General features: G+C 43.7%; 1 protein-coding gene across 1 annotated transcript in view; it reads right to left on the bottom strand.

Moving 5' to 3' along the window:
- The window catches only part of LOC126416749 (uncharacterized), an 888,282-nt gene that overhangs the window by 758,280 nt on the left and 102,978 nt on the right, over positions 1-27,024 (bottom strand). Inside the window, exon 3 of the mRNA XM_050084588.1 lies at positions 2,649-2,762. Within this exon, the coding sequence (XP_049940545.1) occupies positions 2,649-2,762 (114 nt within the window). The remainder of the gene's footprint in view (positions 1-2,648; positions 2,763-27,024) is intronic.

The following is a 27,024-nucleotide window of genomic DNA, read 5'->3' as shown; positions in this document are numbered from 1 at the left end:
CAGTGAGTCACACCCGCCTGGAGTTCTGCATCGTCATCAAAGCGCTGCGTTGCCAGCCAGTTCTTCATCTTGGGTGCAAGATCGGGGCAATAGGGTGGATGAGAGAAAATTTCACATTTGAATGAATTAAGGAGTTCTTTAGTGCGGTCTGTCGTGCAGAAACAAAATTTTGGATATCAGCTTTCCTCGGCGTTTGTTTTGAACTGTTCTTCTAAGGCTGTGCGAAGTTTGACAGTACCGGGCAGAATTTATGGTTGCTCTACGTTCGAGAAAAATCAATAATAAGCATACCTTGCCTATCCCAAAACACTGTCGCCATCAACTTCCTTGCTGACAAGGTTTGCAAACATTTTCTTGATTTTGGGGGGGGGGGGGGGGGGGGGGTCGTGTGCCCCCACTCCATGGACTGTAATTTTGTCTCGCAATCGACGTCTTTCACCCAAGTCTCGTCACCGGTTACGATTCGATCCAGTAATGAATCACCATGTTTGTAGTAGGCCTCCAGAAATGTCAACGTTGCCCCATTCGTTGTTCTTTATGGTGCTCTGTAAGCATTTTGGGCACCCATCGTGCACAACATTTGTGGTAGCCTGGCTTTCGAGTCACATTTCAAAGTCCTTGAAACATGTGGAAAAGAAAGCGAAAGCTCCGTTATCGTGAAGCGACGGTTTCCACGAATCGTTTCATCAACTTTAGCGACAGGATCGTCAGTCACAGTGCTCGGGCCTACACTTTCTCTTCATCATGAACGTTGGTTGGGCCATTTTTAAACAGCATGCACTATTTCCGGACGGAACATTCACTCATTACGTTGTTTCCGTACACTTCGCAAAGTTTACGATAAATTTCTATGGGTTTTAGGTTTTTTGCCAACATAAACCGTATCGCAGACCGCACCTGACAACTGGTGGGATTTTCGACTGCAGCGCACATTTCAAATTCGAATATCGAAAAAACCAGACGCGCAGAGGCGTTCCGCTGTCACGGATGGATGCCGACTGAGCTGCAGAGCACACACATACCAAAATATACGCGATCGGCGCGCGCCTAGCGGCGTCAGACGAAAAACATACCCTACTTTCTGGATAGCCCTCGTACAATAATACAGAAATAAAACTAGAATATTACCAAAATTAACTTAGAAAATTATGGAAATAAAGCTAGAAAATTACAAAAATGAAACTAGATAAAAGATGATTTGTCAAGCACATATAAAAATTTGAGAAATGGAACTAACTTAGTATACGTAAAATACGGGAAATTATAATAATCCATCTTTAGGAAAGAAAGTGGTGGTTTGTACGATTTGATGAGATGCAGTTGTTTCAGGCATGTTGGGGAGGAGGGGGAAATGCTGTAGTTAGTAAAACAGGCAACTATATTATCACACTAAAGTTTCATCTGAACCCTCAGCTAAGATTCTGTTGTTTTTATTTTATTTCCATTTCTCCATACTTTTGTACGTAGTGAGCCTTTTGCACACCAGTGGTTCCCCACAGAGAATGAGTAACGTGTCTTCCGTCGCCGCTGCTACACATGTGCGTGGTGCAAACTAATATTCCGCTTCGACTTTCTGCACGGGTGCCTTGTGTTCTGCGAATGCAAGTGTCACAATCTGCGTTAAATGAACGTCTACAGTTGTCTCTTCAATAGGAAGTAATTCGCAGTGCAAAGCAGTGGTGTCGTGCTAGCCGAAGCCATACAGTTTTTTTCGAGTAGCATGCTACGCAGAAGCCACAGTAAGGAATATCAAGTTCCGTTTGTTGAAAACAGTGCTGACCGTGTCATCTACCCATAGCCGCGCACAACGGTTCCGGATAAGAAAATAACAAATGTGTAACCAATGTCTATCTCATAGTTTGTTTTCATGATGAGGTAATTTCTTGTGGGCTTCGCTTACGAAAAAAAAAAAAAGTTTGTTGACGAAATGGACATTTGGTCTTCCTGTACGTGTAGCTCGCTGGGTAGGTAACTTTCAAAGTGCTTTAGCCGCCTCGTTTTCTGTGGGCTGTTTAAGAAAACGTGATTTTCTGTATTACTGAAAATACTGCTTGTAACGCCATAATTGTTTACTGGGAATACACATCGCTAATGACTTGAGGCACGCTTTTAATCGCGAACGTACAATCACGGTTCCTTACATTTATTTAAGCATATCATATTTCAAACCACGAGGAACTGCACTCAGCTGAGTATAGCTTTCATGTCACTAGCGACGTTCTTGTAATCAAAATAGAACGCATAAGGCTTAGCAAACATACCGCTGTTTTCAGTCTCAGGTGCCAAGTGCGATTCAAGACATTAATTTCTATAGTTTTTTAAAAATTGTTGGAACATGATTTTCCCAGTTCGTTAAGTGCAACTGAAATGTTTTCTAAATCGTTAAGTTCAGCTCTGAAGCAGTCTAAACTCAATGTGAAAAACTCTTGGTGATCGTGCAGCGACGTCACAAGAACTTAGATTACATTCAGCAGTTTCCACACCAAATTATTCTCAGAGATGTTTTATGAAAGTACCTGACTGCTGTCGGTAATTATGTACATCGTATGTTAGCTTGTCCTGGTGTGTAGAGTCCCCCACAGTTCCAACCAGCACATGCGTGTATGTTATTTTAAAGCAGAGGCAATCTATAAGCAGCACGTTCTTACATAGTTTTCTTCCGTGCTCCGCGACCGTTTCAGCTCCTTGTGAACGCTCGACGGATGCAGATCGTAGAGGCACGAGCTGACCGAGAACTGGCGAGATACAGGGCTGTTCTGAGTCTGGAAATAGGAAAATCAGCACCAGTAAATTATCTGCTACCAGCAGCGACCACTCACCTAATAAATAACTTGTCTATGTCATCGCAATAAAATATCTACCGATGAAAGAATTCCATCATGTAATCATCATCCCAGCAGAAAGTGAACAGTCACGAGAAAACAGAATAAAAACTTATTCATACCATCATTTCACTACAACAGGAAGATTTCTGTTACTATACAGGGTGATTCGCGAAGATATGCAAATATTGTAATATGTTATTCTACAAGTAAAACTAAAGAAAAAAGTTGATATAAACATAGGTCCGCAAATGTTTAGCTACGTAGCTACGGCTAATAAAAGATTTTGCCTGAAATTTAGCAACTTCGCTAATATGAAGCCATCGCAAAACTGCACGAGATTAATGTAAAGCACGATTTCCATTTATTTTGTTGTTATTGGTCTGGTGAATCTAATAAAACATGTCCCAAACGTGTATCTGCAGTAGTTTTCTAGAACATCTAGAGAAGCAAAGATTATTACAGAAGGAAATTTGTTTACTTTCCATCAAGAATGTAGAAACGTTTATGTGATTGATGGAAACCGTTGGTGAGTTGTTTCAGTCGTTTCCAACTTAGAAACGGGTTAGTTTTCTGTATTGTTCAGTGAAAGAACGTAACAACAACAATGTATTTAAGTGAAACCACATTGTAACTTTTGTAGTTCGTAGATTATTTATGAAATAGGGATGCCTTTCAAATTTACGTCAGAGGAATACGGCAAATGTGACGGTAATGCTACGACTGCAGTTAACGAATATCGCGTACGTTACACAACTCGGAGGATTCCGAATGCACGAACCATTACTGGAGTATTTCGAATGTTACTGGAGACACGTTTATAATCAGTACGAGCGCTCGATACGTGAAGACGATGATGATGATATTATGGATGGTTCAACGTATCCCGGGTACCAGTAGACGACGAAGCGAATTTACCGAAGTTGCTACACTTCAGGCAAAACTTTTATTAGCCGTAACTCCGTAACTAAACATTTTCGGGCTTATGTTTACATGAACTTTTTTCTTTAGTTTTACTTGTAGAATGACAAATTAAAATATTTGCATATCTTCATGAATCGCCCTGTATACTGCTATGCGAAACTTAAGGACGAGATAAGTAAACTAGTAATATAACATATTAACAGCTCGGTGGAAATGAATGAAAGTGCGTGGGTACGTTGCCAGAGGTCTCCCAGACGCGCGCAGGTAGTTGGATGTCAAATGATGTGAGATCACCATGCCAAATGGAGCTGGCCCCGCAACAGGATGCAGCTGAATGAACGGAAAAAGACACTGTGTGTCAATCCAAGAGCAGTTACAGTGCACAGGGGTGTTGTTTTTGATTGAAACGTGGCCCGGAGACTACATTTGGATGACTTCACAGGGGGACGAATCATCTGGAAAGTGGAAGAAAGACGAAGTGTGACAAGTATAGCTTAGGGATTTTGATATTGCTCACAGCAGTGTTTCATGTGCATGGGGAGTGTTCCCGACCACTACCACTGCTGCCCAAAGGTTAGGAGATGGTCGACCACGGTCAATCACAGCGGCAGACAACCACTGCAACGGGTAAGAAAGAAATCACGACAAACAATGGGTGAAATTGAAACCACATTGAAAAGGACTGCCAAAACCGCTCCAAAGTGACTCGACTACTGCGTACCGGTGATCTCTTTATCCGACGTCTAGTACGAGGGTCACTTCAAAAGAAATGCACATTATTTTCGTAAAAATACAGTTTTCAGTCTGCGTGTGTGAAAGTTTTACAGTGTGTAGATACATCCTTCCCGCTTGTTTTCAAACTTAGTTCAACCTGTTCCCGTGAGTGGCGCCGTCACAGCATGTCTTCAAGATGGCGGCTACACTTGTTCGTCAGAAGCAACGTGCTGTCATAGAATTCGCGTGCTGTGAAAACGAGACAGTGGGAAACATCCACAAGAGGTTGAAAAAGGTGTATGGAGATGCTGCTGTCGATCGAAGTACAGTTACTCGGTGGGCAAGCAGGTTACGTGACGAAATCGGGCACGGCAATATTGAGGATTGTCCTCGCAGCGGCAGGCCTCATACTGCACACACTCCAGACAATGTGCAGAGAGTTAACGAATTGGTGACTGCTGACAGACGCATCACAGTGAATGAATTGTCACGCTACGTTGGGATAGGGAAAGGAAGTGTTTGCGGTATGCGCCAGGTGGGTTCCCAGGATATTGATAGTGGCTTACAAAAAGAAACAAGAAAAACGGTATGCAGCGAACTTTTGGGACAGTACGAGAGTGGTGGAGATGAATTTCTTGGAAGAATTGTGACAGGTGATGAAACATGGCTCCATCATTTTTCACCAGAGACGAAGAAGCAATCAATGGAGTTGCATCATGCAAATTCACCCAAGGAAAAAAATATTCTAAACCACACCTTCTGCTGGAAAAGTAATGGCTACGGTGTTTTTCGATTCCGAAGGACTCTTGCTTGTGGACATCATGCCAAGTGGAACCACCATAAATTCTTATGCATATGTGACGACACTGAGGAAACTTCAAACTCGACTGAGTCGTGTTCGACCACATCGGCAAAAGCAGGATGTTTTGCTGTTGCACGACAATGCACGGCCACATGTCAGTCAAAAAACCATGGAAGCGATCACAAAACTCGGATGGACAACACTGAAACACCCGCATTACAGTCCTGACCTGGCTCCATGTGACTATCATCTCTTCGGAAAACTGAAAGACTCTCTTCGTGGAACAAGATTTGAAGATGTGCACGCTGCCAAACAGTGGCTCCAACAGGTTGGTCCAGAATTTTACCGTGCGGGTATACAGGCGCTGGTTCCAAGATGCCGTAAGGCAGTTGAGAGGGATGTAAATTATGTGGAGAAATGAAAATATTGTCCCTAAAGGATGTATCTACACACTGTAAAACTTTCAAACATGTAAAATAAAAGATGGATTTAAAAAAAAATAGTGTGCATTTCTTTTGGAGTGACCCTCGTACGTTTGTTCCGTTCACAACCGATCATCGGCTGCACCGTTTGCGAAAGAGCCAAGGGCATAGGCACTGGGCCAACGTGAAGTGGGGTCGATTGCTCTTCTCGGATGAGAACAGGTTCAGTCTAGTGATTCTGGCGCAGATAGGAATACGTAATGCACCCAGGAACATTGTGGAACATGATCGTTTTTGTGGTCTAGGTGATATAGTGCTGGGAAGGCATAACGATGCATGGGCGTACTGACCTCAAACCTTTGAACACGGTACACTCACCGGTAATTGTTATTGTGAGACTGTACTGCTTCTCCATGTGCGTCTTTTCAGGGGCACATTCGGCCCTGACTTCACTGTTATGGATGACAATGTGCGGCCGCATCGAACAGCCCATGTGGAGGAGCTCTAGGAACGAGAGGCTATTCGGTGAATGGGCTGACCGGCTCGCTCCCGCGACTTAAATCCCATCGAGCACGTGGGGGATGCGTTGTGGACGTACTGCAGCACGACCATCCACAAGAACTCCTTACAAGCGTTGTCCCATCATGGGATCGCGTTGCAGTACATGCACTGCCGTGCAGCTTACCACACACCATAACATGTCCCAGCTTTTGTCATGTCCAGGCGGCCATCATAAATCGCGGTGACTTCATTGTAATAACTGTCTTTGAATCAGAGCGTCATTTATGTTCGTCTCATTGCGTATTTCAGTGGTAATACCGGTTCCCGTCAGATCACCGGAGTTAAGTGCTGTCGGGCTGGGCTAGCACTTGGATGGGTGACCATCAGGTCTGCGAGCGCTGTTGGCAAGTGGGGTGCTCTCAGCCCTTTTGAGGCCAATTGAGGAGCTACTTGACTGAGAAATAGCGGCTCCGGTCTCGTCAACCGACATACGGTCGGGAGAGCGGTGTGCTGACCATATACTTCTCCATATCCGCATCCAGTGACGCCTGTGGTCTGAGGATGACACGGCGACCGATTGGTACCATTGGGCCTCCCAAGTCCTGTTCGGATGGAGTGTAGTTTTAGTTCAGTTCATTGTGTATTTCTTCCACATACATTCTGTACTGTACTGTAGAAGATCTTTCCATGTATGGCCAAAATTTCATCGAGCTATGTTACTTGGTGGTGTCACATCATGCCAAAGTTATTTTCGTCCTTAAGATTTTGTACACCAATGTGTGCGTATAGTCGGACGGGTTAACATAGCCCTGGACTGGGTAGAACTATTCCGACGGAATTTCGTACACTTTTGTCTTACCTTGGGTGTAAGACACCCCTGTACCCCTGGTACCTTTACGGGAGGGGCAGAGCCGTGAAAGAGGTGACATGTAAAATAACAGTCCCAACGACATATAATTCCTAAGAAATCGAGGTGGATTTAAGAGAGGGTGTCAGCAAGCGTCAGTCTTGAATGACTAGCCTACAGAAAAAATATTGTGTGAGGAAAAAAAAAAAATTCTCTATAAGTTTGAGACAGCTAAATAGACAAGGACAGGTAATCAGCTAGCAAAAAAATAAACCTTTGGATTATTTGATTGACAATTTGCTAGTTGGTTACAACTACTTCCTTACCAGCAAATGCTCCGGTCAAAGAACATTAATTGAAAATAAAAATCGCTAAGAAATAAAAAGGCTGTGTGAAATCCCATGTAAAGGAAAAGGAAATTTCAATGGACTCAAATTAATGCTGACAAAAAAGTTTTCACCGGATTAATACAGATATGATGCTCTGAAGTTACAGTCGATGTTGGGAATACATGGCAATAAAGAGAACCAAATTGTGTGAATACAGGTAATGACTAAAAATCAAAAGAACAAATTGTTTGTTTTTGCAAGATTCAACTAGCTGCACTTCTTACATGCAGCTGTCAGTCCCTGGAATACTCTTCCCAAAATAGTGAAACATGTTTATCTGAAAATCTATAAATTTTGTCTATGATAAAATTATACGTGATGATCTGAGCGTATTAGGTAATCAAAACATTTCCATAACATACTCAAGTTTAACTATTAATAATTGTTAACATGGTTTATAACACAAATTCACGAATATTATCTCTCTAAGCTATTTATGAAATTTATTAGTTATTAATTAACAATTCAATGTTAGTAAACATTTTAAAGCCATTAAACTTCACCAAATAAGTAGAAGAAGCATTTTATTAAGAAAACTATTTAAAATATTGGCAAAATTATTTTGTTTGGCTTTTTAAAATTATAAGTTTAATAAACTACTTATTATTTTAAAAATATTCATTTGTCTGTTAACATTGTAATTACAGGCTCCTAGGGTATCGTTTTGCTTGATTTACTACTTAGTGAACGACAAATTGAAAAATTTGGAGACAAAAATTGTAAAGTTAATTTACATGTACTAAGAAATATTATGGACAATTTTGCAGTAATAATGTAATAATGCATAATCACTCTGTACTATGTGTGCGTATCTGTGTGTGGGCAAGCTTTAGCTCACCTCAAGTGATTATATGCTTTTATAATCATAATATACATCATAACTGAATTCAAGCTTCTGTAATTACATTGCATTATCTGGAATGTAGATGCTTTCAATAAAACCACAAGAAGATGCTAGAGCCGTGTCAACATGGCCAGTGAAAGCCTTAAAATCATTATGGTTTCATAAAAAAGACTTTCTCACGTGGACAACTTCATGTTAACGTTATAACAGTACCGTCAAACGCATGATTTCCTTTCACTTAACAGATGTCCAGCTTATCGTGTCTCAATATTTTTAAATACAACGAAATTTTCTTTTAAAAAAGATTTGGTAATATTTTGTTTTCTGACTAGACATTCACAGAGAGTGGGTAACCAATCACCAATCCCTAACTCCATATCATTTGCCAATACAGCTCTGATTAAGAAAAGCAGTATTACTTCATTAACAATGTTCAGGTTAGTGCAGCGTTGTATGTTGTTGTAAGCTAAACCAAATACTGGGTAATTAAAAATGAATGAAGCTTTAATTAATCTGAAACGCACGTGTCTGAACCACATTAAAAGTATGTATGTGGTGTAAATCTAGCATCTTGTTTGCAAATCTGTGCGGAAGTTATACGATACGTACAAAGCAAACTAATGACCTTGCGGTGTTAATAGCACTGCATATCGCCAGATCAGAGTAACAAGACTCTCCATTCAAGGACATCAAATGGAGATGGGAAAACAGGGAATGTCTCTAACAATGTTATCTGACATGTATCAACGCAGTGGCTTCGAAATTCCTTTAATCTCGCTGTCACTGTCTAACTCTTTCTTCGCAAGTTCATTGTATTTCATCTCAAAGACAGGAGCTTGCATCCTGTGTTCCCACCCTTCTCTGCAGAGATAGATCGCACACTCGAAACATAAAAAAACTATCATAAACTACCAGATAAAGCAACGAGATATGACAGAATAGGAGCTGAGACTAACTCTCACGGAGAAAGAATCAAATTATATTTAGGAATGTGCTGAGTAGCCCCAGCTTTCATGCCCGTTGAAGCGCTCAGTATTAAATTACACTGACTATAAAGACGTACAGGTAGTTCTATATAGTGTGATCCCTCCCCCGTGTACAAACTCTACGGATTGATCGATGAGAGGATACTGAACAAAAATGGTCTAATGAACCACCCGATAATGGATGGTTTCCACTAGAGGCCATTTATTCAATAAAAAAAAAATCGTGTGACTAGGGCCTCCCGTCGGATAGACCGTTCGCCTGGTGCAAGTCTTTCGATGTGACGCCGGCGACTTGCGTGTCGAAGGGGATGAAATGATGATGATTAAGACAACACAACACCCAGTCCCTGAGCGGAGAAAAAAAAAACAGTGTGTTTACAAAAAGGCGGAACACATATCCTTTGATGTCTCTGAACTGTTGTAACGGATTTGAATTCATGAAACCACTAACAACACTGCACCCACTGTCTGCCGTTATACGTCTCCACGATGACTGGTGGAATAACTCATTCGCACAAACCACCTAGCGGGAATGTCGGAATCTAGCGGGAATGTCTGAAACTAACGGTGCAAGGAGGGAATAAAACTTGAAGATATACTTCATGCAGTGCTTTATCACATATTTTTTGTAAGTTATTGACCCTTTTCACAATTAAAGGTTGCTTTTGTACAACGAATTTGTGAACATCCTGTACTTTCCGTTTTCATTTATACTGGGGGGTGCACCCATTGTACATCCAGCGACCAAGTCCGCATTCTTTAGGGATGCCTAGATACTTTTGATCAGATAGCGTATGATCGTTACGTAGACTGAATGGAGGCAAACAGAACGCTGTCACAATCACAATTTGTCATGCTGTGTACAGACATGCTGCTATAGGCTGGATATCTGAAGGACACGACGATAAGTGATTGGACACAGTTCACGAGGAGGAAGAAAAGTAGAATTAGCTCTCCGAACCACGCGAATCAGGTGATTGTCTGCCGTTTCGTCATTTACGATGCCCGCACTGTCTGAAACTGGACGGAGAGCGGCCCATCAAATGACCAGAACGTGAGAGGGGCATTAAGATCGTAGCTTTCACTCCACCTTTCGTGCTTCCGTCATGAAGCAACGAACGAAGCCGCATCGAGGCAAAGGACAGTCTTCAAACATAAGCACACGACTTCCTTGTGTATTTATACCCACAGTTACACAACGCCTTTCTCCATTTTTAAGTGATACTAATTTGTTGAGCGATATTTTATACTCGTTACCCTTTCCTCTCTGACTGCCTCACTAAGGACTGAATAGACCAATGCTGTCACGTAATAAAAGAGTGACTTAATTTCATGCGCAATAAACAATGTTTGAAGAATTTCAACAACTGACAATAATGATTTAAATAACATTTTCCTAACATTTCTATCGTATTTAATAATCATACCCACACAGGAAATATCTTGTACTGGATGTAACTGGTGTAAATAAGTGCAGATATTTTTATTGGTGACTGGAGCGGTTTACTGAGCAACATTACATCAGCAATTACTTTATTTAAGAAAGTAAACTTCGCCCGAACAGGCCGTGAAAGCCCAACGGTACCGACCGACCGCCGTGTCATCCTCAGACCACACGTGTCATCCCCAGCCCACAGGCGTCACTGGATGCGGATATGGAGGGGCATGTGGTCAGCACACCGTTCTCCTGGCCGTATGTCAGTTTACGAGACAGATTTACTTTATTTGCAGACTAATACGAGGGTAATCCCAAAAGTAAGGTATTCTATTTTTTTATAAGTGCAGAACTCTGTTTGTGTGGCAGTTGGTCGCACTGTTATGAAGAGTGCTTCACGCGCTTTGTGTAAACATCCGCACGACGCACTGAGGCGCTCGGTCTTGTCCAGGCAGCCGTTGAGAATGGAGCTCCCGTTGGATGTTACCGCCAAGTGCGAATTGCGCGCGGTTATTCGGTTTTTGAAAGCAAGGGCACTGCGCCGATTGAAATCCATCGCCAGTTAACGGAAGGGTATGGTGAGTCGTGCATGTATGTCAAAAATGTTGGTAAATGTTGTAGAGAGTTTGCAGCTGGTCGGACCGAAATTCACTACGAACAAAGGAGCGAGAGACCATCAGTTTCTGAGGAGTCAGTCTTGAAGGTTGAGCACAGCATGCGTGAAGATCGGCGGATCACCCTGGATGATCTCTGCGCGTTGGTTCCTGAGGTTTCCCGAAGCACCGCTCACAGAATTTTAACCGAAACATTGAACTACCGGAAGGTGTGCGCAAGATGGGTGCCACTCATGCTGACCGAGGACCACATGCTGACTGAGGACCACATGCGGCAACGAGTTGATGCTTCCCGCGCATTTCTTCACCGCCTTGCAGCCCAACATGACAACTTTCTAGATTCAGTTGTCACGGGTGACGAAACCTGGGCATACGACTTTACACCTGAGACCAAGCAACAATCACGTCAGTGGCGGCATCCTTCTTCGCCAAAGCCGCGGAGCTGGCGGCGAACTGGTATGACATGGGGATACAAAAACTGGCACAGCGTCTACTAAAATGCACCGAAAGAAATGGTGATTATGTCTAAAAATAGATAATGTTCAAGCTGTAAACAGATGTAAACCATTGTAGAAATAAACAGGTCTGCGTATTTATAAAAAAAGGGGAGACCTTACTTTTGGAATTACCCTCGTAATTACGAGGTGCATTCAAGTTCTAAGGCCTCCGATTTTTTTTCTCCAGACTGGAAAGAGATAGAAACATGCGCATTGTTTTAAAATGAAGCCACGTTCATTGTCAATACGTCCCAGAGTTGGCAGCACCGTACGGCAGATGGAATTCTACCGCCAGCGGCGAGAATGACATGTTGCCAAGCAATGTTGACGCGCAACGACAGCATGAATGGGTTCAAAAATGGCTCTGAGCACTATGGGACTCAACGTCTTAGGTCATAAGTCCCCTAGAACTTAGAACTACTTAAACCTAACTAACCTAAGGACATCACACACACCCATGCCCGAGACAGGATTCGAACCTGCGACCGTAGCGCATGAATGGGACTTTCTTTTCGTCGGTTGTGACAATGGATGAGACGTGGATGCCATTTTTCAATCCAGAAACAAAGCGCCAGTCAGCTCAATCAAGCACACAGATTCACCGCCACCAAAAAAATTTCGGGTAACCGCCAGTGCTGAAAAAATGATGGTGTCCATGTTCTAGGACAACGAGGGCGTACTCCTTACCCATTGCGTTCCAGAAGGCACTACGGTAACAGATGCATCCTACAAAAATGTTTTGAAGAACAAATTCCTTCCTGCACTGCAACAAAAACGTCCGGGAAGGGCTGCGCGTGTGCTGTTTCACCAAGCCAACGCACCCGCACATCGAGCCAACGTTACGCAACTGTTTCTTCGTGATAACAACTTTGAAGTGATTCCTCATGCTCCCTACTCAACTGACCTGGCTCCTAGTGACTTTTGGCTTTTTCCAACAATGAACGACACTCTCCGTGGCCGCACATTCACCAGCCGTGCTGCTATTGCCTGAGCGATTTTCCAGTGGTGAAAACAGACTCCTAAAGAAGCCTTCGCCGCTGCCATGGAATCATGGCGTCAGCGTTGTGAAAAATGTGTACGTCTGCAGGGCGATTACGTCGAGAAGTAACGCCAGTTTCATCGATTTCGGGTGAGTAGTTAATTAGGAAAAAAAATTGGAGGCCTTAGAACTTGAATGCACCTCGTATAATCATTAAGAGTAATATGTCTTTAGGTTGGTCAGTAGTTCCAAGTACATGTGGCAAGAGCAAGCCATTAATGCTGATTTTCCCCTGAACAGCAGGTCCAGTATTGAAGAGTGACACTTGAATGCAAATTGGATCGTCTATGCGGACAAGTGTCGCCCACTTAAGGGTGCAGTTACGACCGTGTAGAAAGCGTTAGGTAGTAAATTATGAGACGTTTTTAGGGGAATACTGTTACACGCAGAGAAAAAAAACAACGAACACACTAATGTGTGTACAAATTAAGGTATCACATATAACAATATCTGCCCTCATACCAGTTACATCCTGTATGGCACAATGCTGAAAAGACTAATAAAGCCGTAATCTTTGTTGAAAAATATTTATTGTTATTAATCGAGGCTGTTGGTAAAAATGTAATGGACTGGAGACATGTAACAAAATACGTAATCATTTACTGGAAGCTAGAGTCTTTGGCAAGCAATACCGTCGCAATAGCTTCGTATTGTTACCATCCAGCGTAGGCATAACAATGCACCATGTCATAGTATCATCCAAGAAGCAATGGTTTGCGGACATTAACATCCCTGAGACTTACAGGACTGCACAGAGTCGTGATGTGAATCAAATGGAACACGTTTGTGACGAGCCAGATCGTCGACTTCGCTCCAGACCCTGCCGTCCAATTACCTTCTCTTTTACAAACGAAAACCTGATCCGTTGTAGGCTCTATATCAATTTTCTTTATTTAATTTGTGACATTAGCTAATTTCGACACTACATCATTTTCAAGCACATACCTGACACACGCTTACATACGACTACGTCACGTTTTACACTGTGTAAATATAAAATTCACCTTACGCACTTCTGTGACTGGATGTCATAATCCATAAATGCATGTGGACAGAGACCAGATCATAATGCTTCATGCTATCATGTGACGGTGTAGCATTATGATTTGGATCCTGTCCTCATGCATTAATTGTCGCCGGACGCCGGCTGCGGTGGCCGAGCGGTTCTAGGCACTTCAATCCGGAACCGCACGACTGCTACTGTCGCAGGTTCAAATCGTGCCTCGGGCATGGACGTGTGTGATGTCCTTAGGTTAGTTAGGTTTAAGTAGTTCTAAGTTCTAGGGGACTGATGATCTCAGATGTTAAGTCCCATAGTGCTCAGAGACATTTGAACCATTTTTGACGCCTGACTTTTTAACCTATTCTTGCTTTAGAGCAGCGTTACAACTGGCGAGTTCCGAGTAACGCCCAAGTTTCTCTTGTTGCCACGTAAAATTTTGCTTCTTCTGCCAAAATACAGCGATGGTGGTTTCACCTATCACACTATTGAAGTTGCAGTTCTGTTACAAAATCCTGACCTCAGTGTACATGGGTGTTTCAGTTCCGTTAGGATTGCTTGTGTGATATTGCGAACTGCATTGCACTATTAGCGTCAGTTGCGGCGTTAGGAGCCCTTAAGTTCCAACAACAGCTGTGTAGAATGTCAAAGAGCTAGCATCGCTGCAGCAGCGTCCTGGCCTCAAAACTAACTGCTGTGTCGTCCGAACAAGACACAGGCATTGCAAAAGCACCACAAGCGCGAAGATGCGAGCTGGTGCCATTGCCATAGAGATTCGCCATTTGTGCGAGTTCCATCATCGCCAGAGGCGGCGCTGGGGATGAAGATACCGACGACTTCGCCACGGCCAACTGCCGGCCGAGTACAATCCCTCAGTGACCGGACGACAGCGGACAGAAGATACAAGAGCAGCTCTCGCCCACTTGGGTAGAGATCATCGTCCAGGGCTGAATTACACAGGGAACGTCGTTTAGTGAACTCTTAGACGCGTACATACAGTCGTTGTACATTGCATTTGCTATACAGGGTGGTCCATTGATAGTGACCGGGCGAAATATCTCACGAAATAAACATCAAAAGAAAAAACTACAAAGGACGAAACTCGTCTAGCTTGAAGGGAGAAACCAGATGGCGCTGCCATATGTCAAACGGATATCAACTGCGTTTTTTTTAAATATGAACCCCCATTTTTTATTACATACTCGTGTAGTACGTAAAGAAATATGAATGTTTTAGTTGGACCACTTTTCTCGCTTTGTGATAGATGTCGCTGTAATAGTCACAAACATATGGCTCACAATTTTAGGCGAACAGTTGGTAACCTGTACGTTTTTTAAATTAAAATACAGAACGTAGGTACGTTTGATCATTTTATTTCGGTTGTTCCAATGTGATACATGTACCTTTGTGAACTTATCATTTCTAAGAACACATGCCGTTACAGCGTGATTACCTGTAAATACCACATTAATGCAATTAATGCTCAAAATGACGTCCGTCAACCTCAATGCATTTGGCAGTACGTGTAACGACATTCCTCTCAACAGCGAGTAGTTCGCCTTCCGTAATGTTCGCACATGCATTGACAATGCGCTGACGCATGTTGTCAGGCGTTGTCGGTGGATAACAACAGCAAATGTCCTTCAACTTTCCCCACGGAAAGAAATCCGGGGACGTCAGATCCGGTGAACGTGCGGGCCATTGTATGGGGCTTCGACGACCAGTCCACCTGTCATGAAATATGCTATTCGATACCGCTTCAACCGCACGCGAGCTAAGTGCCGGGCATCCATCATGTTGGAAGTACATCGCCATTCTGTCATGTAGCGAAACATCTTGTAGTATCATCGATAGAACATTACGCAGGAAATCAGGAAGTCACAAAGATAAGTAAACCCTTTTAACTCATTTGTGTAACTTTGTTACTAATTTGTTGGAGTGTTGTAGAATCTTGGTTCTCCTATCCTGTTACCTGACCCTGGGGCATATCTGGTTGGTTCAAATGGCTCTGGGTACTATGGGACTTGACTTCTAAGGTCATCAGTCCCCTAGAACTTAGAACTACTTAAACCTAACTAACCTAAGGACATCACACACATCCATGCCCGAGGCGGGATACGAACCTGGGACCGTAGCGGTCGCGCGGTTCCAGACTAGCGCCTAGAACCGCTCGGCCACCCCGGCTGGCGGGGCATAGCTGCGTAATAGTGGCAGGGAGAAATTCTTTGCGTTGTACTGCATCAGAAGCAGTTCCACGAACTCACAAATCCAGCCTACCTTGACAACAGTGGCGACAAGGCCTCTACAAAGCTGGTGACGAGGATTTACAAAACTAACAGAACTTGTGATACATTCGTCGAAAAACGGCAGTGGAGCAGTGAGATAATATCAAGTTTTGTGCCAAGTATTGTCTTTGTGGGGAAGAATTCGTCGAATTCGACCCAAATACCGAGAGGCAGGTTCACGGTCGCTCCTCACCGCACAAAGCGACGATCGTGGGAGCATTTTTGCCCAACAAACGGATCACAGTCCTGCAACACCCGCCGTATTCGCCGTAATTGGCCCCAGAAAACTTCTGATTGTTCCCCAAACTGAAGTTGACAATGAGAGGTGCACCGTTACAACGCCACTAAGGACATCCAATGAAACTGTGCTGCAGTACTAAGTGTAGTTCCAATAGAGGACTAAAGTGACTGTTTCAAAACACTGTAAGACGATTTCAGCTGTTTATTGATTCCGGGGAAGACTATTTTGAATAAACATTCGGTGTACATTATCCATGACTTTCACCTTTCATAGCTACAGCTCTAACGAGACTGGGACACATTGTGTATTATTAAACAAGCAACTGAGGACATGACAGGTCAACAGCTCAAAAAAAGCTTTTTGTCAGTATAAGAAACATCTAATTTGTTTTCTTATCTTTTTGCAGGCCCACACAATTCCTCATTTCATCAGCTATCATTGGCCCTTAAAAATTACATTATTTGATTGATAAATATGTGGCCACTGTTATCTGTATATACGAAAGTTCCGCATATTAAACATATGACAAAATATTCTTTTGAAACTTTCTGGCACATTAAAACTGTGTGCCGGACCGAGACTCGAACTCAGGACCTTTGCCTTTCGCGGGCAAGTGCTCTACCAACTGAGCTACTCAAGCACGACTCACGCCCCGTCCTCACAGCTTTAGTTCCACCAGTACCTCGTCTCCTACCTTCCAAACTTTACAGAAGCTCTCCTGCGAACCTTGCAGGACTAACACTCCTGGAAGAAAGGATAATGCGGAGACATGGCTTAGCCACAGCCTGGGGGATGTTTCCAGAATGAGATTTTCAGTCTGCAGCGGAGTGTGCGTTGATATGCAACTTCCCGGCAGATTAGAACTGTGTGCCGGACCGAGACTCGAACTCGGAACCTTTGCCTTTTGCGGGCAAGTTCTCTACCACCCGCACTTGCCCGCGAAAGGCAAAGGTCCCGAGTTCGAGTCTCGGTCCGGCACACAGTTTTAATCTGCAAGGAAGTTTCATATCAGCGCACACTCCGCTGCAAAGTGAAAATCTCATTCTGGAAAGTATTCTTTCCTTTGCATGATGTTATTCGCAAAAAATCTGTTATGCTATGAATAACGTTATGAATAATTCACCACTGTGCTTATTGTACCGCATTTGGGCAGAACAGAGTGCAGTACTCAAAATCCATTTTCCTAAACTAAAGAAAAATTCAATATGTTAGCTACATTTCATTTGCAGCAATGTATGACCTAATATGCACCAAACGCAAACTCACAGCGACTCCTATTTTTCTTTGCGAACTATACGAATATCGGGTCTACGTTATTTCGAAATATCACAAAAACTATGATCATCAAAGGAAAGATAGACAGTTCATCACGAACCTGACATATGAGGCTACTAGTGATGAAACTGCCAAAAATTTTTACCGAATAGTTTACATAAAATGTTGGAGAAAGATTTCAGAACATCTGGCATCCACGTGACGTACTGTATCGTTTTCTTTGTGCACCTGCAGGCGTATGTAGCTGCACAGGACAGTGCGACAAGTCAACTCGTGGTTTTTTTTTATGTTGCCAGACTTAGAGCATCAAAAATCATAAGACTGTGTCAACTGCTGTTCTAACTGGTAATAGCCTATAAAAAATGTAGTGCCATATTTGACAGAGTCAGGGAGCAGCCGGGACTTTGCGGGGTTTAGGAATCCACCTTGTCATGTGGAACTAAAGTATAGGCACTGTGAAGATATAGCGAGCTTGGTCCCTTCGCTGTCGCCTGCTGAATATCGTCGCGTGGTGTCACGCTATCGGCCGTTGATCTCTGGGGCACCGCCTGTTTGTCCGCTTATCTGGTGGCCGCCACGTCCGTAAACACAGCTACGCCACGCTACACCATCGTGGTGGCGACTCCAGCATCTCTGTCGGTAGCAGCGGTATTAACTTGGCCCGGGATAGGGAATAGCTGCGCCGCGGTCGGTAGACTGCGGCGCCATATCCCCAAACTTAAAACAATAAAGCGACTAATTGAAAGGGAAAACGATGTGGCTTCCAAAAAATCTCGAAATGCATCAATTATGGTGCATTGTCATCTTGAAACTAGTCCCCTTAGGCGCGAATACACCGAGCACAAGGTTTCTGCTACTTTTCAAACACATCCTGGAATTCTTTCCTTGTTAGGCCGATTAGCATCGTCTGCGAAACGTCCTGAATCCCCTCCACTACAACAAGTTTTCGACTCTTCAATTTGATTTTTGTCTCGGAGAAGAGTAAGAAGGTCACACGGAGCTGTGTCTGGAGAGTACCGCAGGTGGGAACCAGCCATCGCCTTGTTCTCAGTCAAAAGGTTTTGGATACTGTAGGTGGCAGGCATTGTCATCCGGACGCCACTTTCTGGACATTTCCTCTCATGTCCTCCCTCAAACGTCGCAGAAGATCGCTGTAGACCTTTTTATTAACATACGAGCTGACGGCAGAATCCTCGCGTTCTCGTGTTAAAATAAATTTTGTGGGTGACATAAGACGACACGAAGACAAAAAACACACAATCGACAGAAGGACTCGAACTGTGATAATCGTGGCGGAAAAAACAGCTACACCTTCGATAATTTCGGTATTAATATCTAAAAGGATTCTGAACAACACAATAGAATAATATATTCTTTTAGAGGAAATAATGTAAATCGTTGTAAACTAGCTGAAATTACATGAGTAGACTCAGGGCGAATGAAGGCACTGATGTCAGAAAAGCCTGTTCAAAATGGTTCAAATGGCTCTGAGCACTATGGGACTCAACTGCTGAGGTCATTAGTCCCCTAGAACTTAGAACTAGTCAAACCCAACCAACCCAAGGACATCACACACATCCACGCCCGAGGCAGGATTCGAACCTGCGACCGCAGCGCTCTCGCGGTTCCAGACTGCAGCGCCAGAACCGCGCGGCCACTTCGGCCGGCGAAAAGCCTGTTCCGAAATTCCTTATCCAGCAATGTTATGAATACGTCGTAGAAAAATCTTTTACAGCAGGATAAGTCAATGTTCCCAGCACAGGTATCCTTTATCTTCTATCAGTGTCGAGGTCTTGCTACATTTTAGCAGTACTTCGCATTAATTTGAATATGTCCCATTGCTTAACATGCCTAGTTTCAATAGGGTCAATACGACCCCATAAGCACATTTCAAACATGAACCTCCCCTGTTTCAAAACTATTATTATCAAAATATATGACTTTCTCCCCCTGAGTCAACTGTATCCAATGATTTTCTGTACAGTTTTATACTTACAATGGAATAAAATTTATTTATGGTTTTTGTGCTGTACCCTTTGTTTTTTGAATACATTATGAAAATAGAATGATCATAAGGTATTCCACGAAACACCTGCAATAACAAAATTAGCATTTCCTACTTATTTTTGTACCCGTTGTTACAGTTTCTTGCTTCAACTGTCGTCATGTATTGCCTCAGTTATTATTAGCGTTCTATCTCGGCGTGTCGTACAGTAGAAAACTTTTCAGTAGTCCTGAAATACAGGAAGTTTTGAATGAAGAAGAGGAGCCGGCCGAAGTGGCCGTGCGGTTAAAGGCGCTGCAGTCTGGAACCGCAAGACCGCTACGGTCGCAGGTTCGAATCCTGCCTCGGGCATGGATGTTTGTGATGTCCTTAGGTTAGTTAGGTTTAACTAGTTCTAAGTTGTAGGGGGCTAATGACCTCAGCAGTTGAGTCCCATAGTGCTCAGAGCCATTTGAACCATTTGAAGAAGAGGAAGTAAGTGAAACATCATGTTTTGAGGGTGAAGAAATTGATGCTACAACTTGCAAAGGCAGTGAATCACCTGAAAATACTGACGATGATGATGGAGATTTGGAATCTATTGTTCCTGAAACTGGTAACCTCTGAAATCAGAATGTTTTCAAGCAACTGTATTTCATCTATCATGGGCAGCTGTACCTGTACCGCCATCCAAGCTCTGTTTGACTCAATGCCCAGGCGTATCAAGGCCGCTATTACGTCCAGAGGTGGTTGTCCTGGGTACTGATTTCTCAGGATCTATGCTCTCAAATTGCGTGAAAATGTAGTCACATGTCAGTTCTAGTGTAATATATTTGTCCAATGAATACTCGTTTATCATCTGCATTTCTTCTTGGTGTAGCAATTTTAATGGCCAGTAGTGTATTTCAGATCACTCTTTTACTCACGAATGTCTTGATCACATTTGGTGCATACATTACGGTTGGCCCGGTTTCGAATCGCAAGACTCATAATAGTAACTAAAGCTAGAGTACACTACGTTCGTAACACGACACGGACTATTAGTCCTAATGATGACTCATTAGAGATGGCTCTAAATTGGCTCTGAGTACTATGGCACTTAACATCTGAGGTCATCAGTCCCCTAGAACTTAGAACTACTTAAACCTAACTAAACTAAGGACATCACACACATCCATGCCCGAGGCAGGATTCGAACCTGCGACCGTAGCGGTCGCGCGGCTCCGGACTGAAGTGCCTAGAACCGCTCGGGTTGGGTTGTTTGGGGGAGGAGACCAGACAGCGAGGTCACCGGTCTCATCAGATTAGGGAAGGATGGGGAAGGATGTCGGCCGTGCCCTTTCAAAGGAACCATCCCGGCATTTGCCTGGAGCAATTTAGGGAAATCACGGAAAACCTAAATCAGGATGGCCGGACGAGGGATTGAACCGTCGTCCTCCCGAATGTGAGTCCAGTGTACTAACCACTGCGTCACCTCGCTCGGTCAGAACCGCTCGGTCACACCGGCCGCATTAGAGATGAAACTGGTTAATTGTAATACAGGGGTTGGACAATACCACGAGAAATGCGTGCTTGAAAAATAAATGCAGATGCTAGCTAAGCCTGCAGGTTGCGCTGTTGTATTTCACAATGAACGGCGTTTCCGCAATATTCCAGGTGTCAGTCGTGGGCACAAGTGTGTTCTGTGTAGTTGTGTTGTGTCAGCGCTAATTGAAGTCGAATGTGGTGTCCGCATGACGAGTGCTTACGAAATGAAAGTAGCCGAAGTGTTTGTTGTTTTAAGAGGCACCACATTAAAGATTTATACCGCATACAAGGAAAGCAGAAAAAAAATCATCCGCTAAGTCACATCGCGAACGAAAGTGAGTTTCGCGTGAAGGTGACGGACGATTATTGAAGAGGATCGTCACGAAATATACAGTCGCTGCGGAAGTCACTGCAGAGTCGAATGACGCACTAGCGAAACCTGTCGGCACCAAAACAACTCGAAGGGAGCTCCATAAAGCGGGACTTGCATGAAGATCTGGTTCAAATGGCTCTGAGCACTATGCGACTTAACTTCTGAGCTCATCAGTCCCCTAGAACTTAGAACTAATTAAACCTAACTAACCTAAGGACATCACACACAGCCATGCCCGACGCAGGATTCGAACCTGCGACCGTAGCGCTCGTCCGGCTCCAGACTACAGCGCCTAGAACCGCACGGCCACTCCGGCCGGCACGAGCTGGAATCCGTCTCTAATGACCTCGTTGTCGACGGGACGTTAAACACTAACCACCACCACCGAGCTGGAATTTCAAAACAACTCATCAGAGACGCAAATGCCGGTAACAGGAAAACGTGGTGCCAAAGCCACAAAATCTGGTCTGTGAAGCAATAGAGGAAAGTCATTTGGTCGAATGAGTCCAGTTTCACACTTTTTCCAGCTTGTGACCGAGTTTACGTCCCAACAGCGGGGATGAGGTGAAGACTTGGGCAGTAATATAGTGGTATTCCACGGGCCTCACGATTGATCTGGAAGGGTTCGCATTACTGCCACGGGTTATACGACCATTCTGTCTGAATCCCACGGAAATGCCGCGTGGCTAGGGCCTCTCGTCGGGTAGACCCTTCGAGTGGTGCACGTCTTTCGAGTTGACGCCACTTCGGCGACATGCGTGTCGATGGGGATGATATGATGATGATAAGTGCAACACCCAATACCTGAGCGGAGAAAATCTCCGACCCAGCCGGGAATCCAACCCGGGCCTGTAGGTATGACATTCCGTCGCGCTGACCACTCAGCTACCAGGGGCGGACTCTGAATCCCATGCAACAATGTTTGTTCCCCAATGGTGATTTTCCAAGACGACACGGCCCGTGTTCACACAGCGCGTGCCGTTCTAGCACTGACAACTGTGAGCACGAGGATGAATTGTCGCATCTCCCTTCGCCGTTGCAGTCACCAAATTTCAGAGTGACTGAGCCTCTGGAGCTGGAGTGTCTGGAGAGAAGGATATGTGATCGCTGTCCAACCTTCATTATCGTTATCTGAACTTGCCTCTATTTTGCGGGAATAACGGTATAAGATTCTCTTTATAATCACACAGGACCTGTACAGGGCTATTACAAATGATTGAAGCGATTTCATAAATTCACTGTAGCTCCATTCATTGACATATGGTCACGACACACTACAGATACGTAGAAAAACTCATAAAGTTTCGTTCGGCTGAAGCCGCACTTCAGGTTTCTGCTGCCAGAGCGCTCGAGAGCGCAGTGAGACAAAATGGCGACAGGAGCCGAGAAAGCGTATGTCGTGCTTGAAATGCACTCACATCAGTCAATCATAACAGTGCAACGACTCTTCAGGACGAAGTTCAACAAAGATTCACCAACTGCTAACTCCATTCGGCGATGGTATGCGCAGTTTAAAGCTTCTGGATGCCTCTGTAAGGGGAAATCAACGGGTCCGCCTGCAGTGAGCGAAGAAACGGTTGAACGCGTGCGGGCAAGTTTCACGCGTAGCCCGCGGAAGTCGACGAATAAAGCGAGCAGGGAGCTAAACGTACCACAGCCGACGGTTTGGAAAATCTTAAGGAAAAGGCTAAAGCAGAAGCATTTCTTGAACAGGAGATTGGAAAACCGATGGATCGGTCGTGGTGGAGATCATGATCAACAATTCATGTCATGGCCTCCACGCTCTCCCGACTTAACCCCATGCGATTTCTTTCTGTGGGGTTATGTGAAAGATTCAGTGTTTAAACCCCTTCTACCAAGAAACGTGCCAGAACTGCGAGCTCGAATCAACGATACTTTCGAACTCATTGATGGGGACATGCTGCGCCGAGTGTGGGAGGAACTTGATTATCGGCTTGATGTCTGCCGAATCACTAAAGGGGCACATATCGAACATTTGTGAATGCCTAAAAAAACTTTTTGAGTTTTTGTATGTGTGTGCAAAGCATTGTGAAAATATCTCAAATAATAAAGTTATTGTAGAGCTGTGAAATCGCTTCAATCATTTGTAACAACACTGTATTTATCCATTCCGAGAAAAATGACAACGTTTTTCCTACGCCGCATGGTAGAACGATGTGTTTTTGGTGTTTCCATATTTTTCTCCATCCCCCGCGTATACAACACATTTATAAGGGCGTTGCTGTCAGACAAAAACAAAATTTTTGTATTCCTCTTATTTCCTAATTTAATCACTTGTCCATCTTATGATTTAATTCGACTATGCTTCATTAGTTTTGTTTTGTTCTTACTGATGTTGATATTATTCCCTCTTTTTCATGATTCCGTTCCGGTCAACCTGCAGTCTTTGACAGAATTGCATGTCGTCATGACAAACTGTGAAGCTTAATGCCTTTTCTACACTTCGCTTTAGTTTCGTTTACGTCTTTCTCAATGTACATACTGAATGATATTGTCTCCTTTTCACCTGCTATCTCTACTTCATGTCCACTAGCTTCCCGTCGATGACGAGGTTATTAGGGACAGTTCAGAAATTTGCACTGGCCACGGAATTCGGCTGTGTACTTTCAAATGATCCCTACCAGCGTTTGCCACAAGTGATTTAGGAAAATTGCGGTGATTCTACATCGGAATGACAGAACGGAGATTTGAAGTGACGTCCTCCCGGTGTAAGTCCAGTGTCATTGAGCCACCTTTCACAGTCGACTCTACAGTCTGTACAACTTTTATAGCGTGGGCAAAATAGAACTGGCCTCGAAAATATTTCCTGCACCTTACGCAGGAAATCCAACTTACATCACCAGCGTCCGCATCTCGTGGTCGTGCGGTAGCGCTCTCGCTTCCCACGCCCGGGTTCCCGGGTTCGATTCCCGGCGGGATCAGGGATTTTCTTTGCCTCGTGATGACTGGGTGTTGTGTGCTGTCCTTAGGTTAGTTAGGTTTAAGTAGTTCTAAGTTCTAGGGGACTGATGACCGTAGTTGTTAAGTCCCATAGTGGTCAGAGCCATTTGAACCATTTACATCATCAGCATCCAGGGTGGATGGTGTAACTTGGGTTGCCTGTCTTAGGGTGCATGTTATTTTTTTCAAAGCCAGTTCTGTTTTGCTCACCAAACAGACAACCTTTCGCTCCATGCATTTCACCAACCTACGTCCTCAATTATTTGACAGATGTGTATCTATGTGTCTTTCTCTACAGTTCCATCTAGTACCATGGAGGTTATGCCCTGATATCCCAACAGTTCTCCTGTCATCCTGTCCCTTCTCATTGTCAGTATTTCCCGTATTTTCCTTTCTTCGTCGATTCTGCGGAAAATGTCCTCATTCCGTATTTTATCACCTAATTTTGAACATCCTTCTGTAGCAGCTCATCTCAAATGGTGCCATGAACGCCCTCTTTGCCTGTGCAAGTCTGCTTTCTATGTCCTCCTTTCCTCGTTCAGAGGTTACTTTGCTTCCAAGGTGGTAAAATTCCTTAATTTCTACGACGTGATCACGAATATTGAAGTTACGTTCATCGCTATGGTCATTTCTGCTACTCTCCATTGCTTTCGTCTTCCTTCGGTTTACTCTCGATGCATATTCTATACTCGTTAGACTGTTCATTTCATTCAACAGGTGCTGTAACTCTTATTCATTTTCACTGATGATAGCAATGTCATCAGCGAATCATATCATTGATATCTTTTCACCTTGGTATTTAATCCCATTCTTGAAACTTTCTTTTATTTCTGTCTTTGCTTCTTCGACGTATAGACTGAACAGTATGGGCGAATGACTAAATCCCTGTCTTACACCCTTTTTAATCCCCGCACTTTGTTCTTCGCCTTTCACTCTTTTTGTTCCCTCTTGGTTCTTGTACACATCGCATATTACCCTTTTTTCCTTATATCTTAACCCTATTTTTTTCGAATTTGCGCCAGATTACATTATCGACCGTTTTTTCTTCATTTGTCATTAGTCTTGCTTCCATTATTAAGCGCAACGTTAGGACTGCCTCTCTGGTGCATTTACTTTTCCTAAAGGCAAACTTACTGTCATCTAACAGATCCTCAATTTTTCCTTTGGATGCTTCCATGTATTATTCTTTTCAGAAACTTGGATTCATGAGCTATTAAGGTGACTGTGCGTTAGTTCCCGCAGTTATTGGTTGTTACTATCTTCAGAACTGAATGGATGGAGTTTTCCGAAAGTGTGCTGGTACGTCGCCAGTCTCTTAGATTCAACTTGAATAGTATGGTTTCCACTTCCCCCGGCGATTTTAGAAATTCCGATGGAATGTTATTTGCCACTACTGACTTATTTGATCTCAATTGTTCTAAAGCTCTTTTAAATTCTGACTCAACTACTGGCTCCCCTATCTTTTACATACTGACTCCAATTTCTTTTTCTATCACGTCTTCAGACATCACCAGTTCTAAACGAATAATTTTTTCATAAATTTCGAATCGATTCAGTGCACCGAACAGCGTGGCGCAGTGATAAGATACCGTATTGGCGTTACGGAGAACGACAGTTCGATTCCTCATTTGGCAATACAGGCATATGTTTCCTGCGATTTCCCTAAATCGCTTAAGAACATGATGCGAGTTTCTAATGACTTGGACACTTTGAGTTGTCAAGGCTGCGCGCCTGGTTGGTTAGGTTCAAAATGGTTCAAATGGCTCTGAGCGCTATGCGACTTAACATCTGAGGTCATCAGTCCCCTGGAACTTAGAACTACTTAAACCTAACTAACCTAAGGACATCAGACACATCCATGCCCGAGGCAGGATTCGAACCTGCGACCGTACCGGTCGCGCGGTTCCACACTGTAGCGCCTAGAACCGCTCAGCCGCTCCGGCTGGCGGTTGGTTAGGAAGGAGTTGAAATTTGTGGTATGTAACTCGTATGACCCGATCCTATTGTCTGTAACGTTACGACGTGTTGAATGTGCTGTTCACTTATGTTTTGTATTTTTTTGTAACAGATGTCTGAAGATGGGTGTAATCCCGAAACACGTATAATGTTCTAATAAAAGAGTCAATTGAACATCTCATGACTTTATTGCGATTGTACAGCATTGGTTGCCAATTATTATCTAACGACCTCGTTGTCAACGAGACATTAAAGCTTGACTTTTCATCTTGTTCTTCGATCATTAATGGGAAGCTAATGTAACCTTTTGCAGTCACAGTGAGTGGCCTCGAATGGAGCAGGTACACACTAGTCGTGTTTCAAAACAACGTCTACCGTACATAATAGTCAAAATATTACAACGGGACAACAGAAAATTTCGACGTCATACAACGATCGCGAATAATAACGACATTGCGTTTCACGATTTATTGCGCCCACACAACGCCGACAGTATGGAGGATAGATTACGCCACTCCCAGGATTAAGCGTGTTAAAAACAGTATCTTTCGAACCACTATGGTGTAAAAGAAGCGCTATTCGACCT

Source organism: Schistocerca serialis, chromosome 8 (genome assembly GCF_023864345.2).
Source record: "Schistocerca serialis cubense isolate TAMUIC-IGC-003099 chromosome 8, iqSchSeri2.2, whole genome shotgun sequence".
In the NCBI taxonomy this organism is placed as follows: Eukaryota; Metazoa; Arthropoda; class Insecta; order Orthoptera; family Acrididae; genus Schistocerca; species Schistocerca serialis.
The sequence above is the reverse complement of the archived record's forward strand: the minus strand, read 5'-3'. Positions and strand labels throughout refer to the sequence as shown.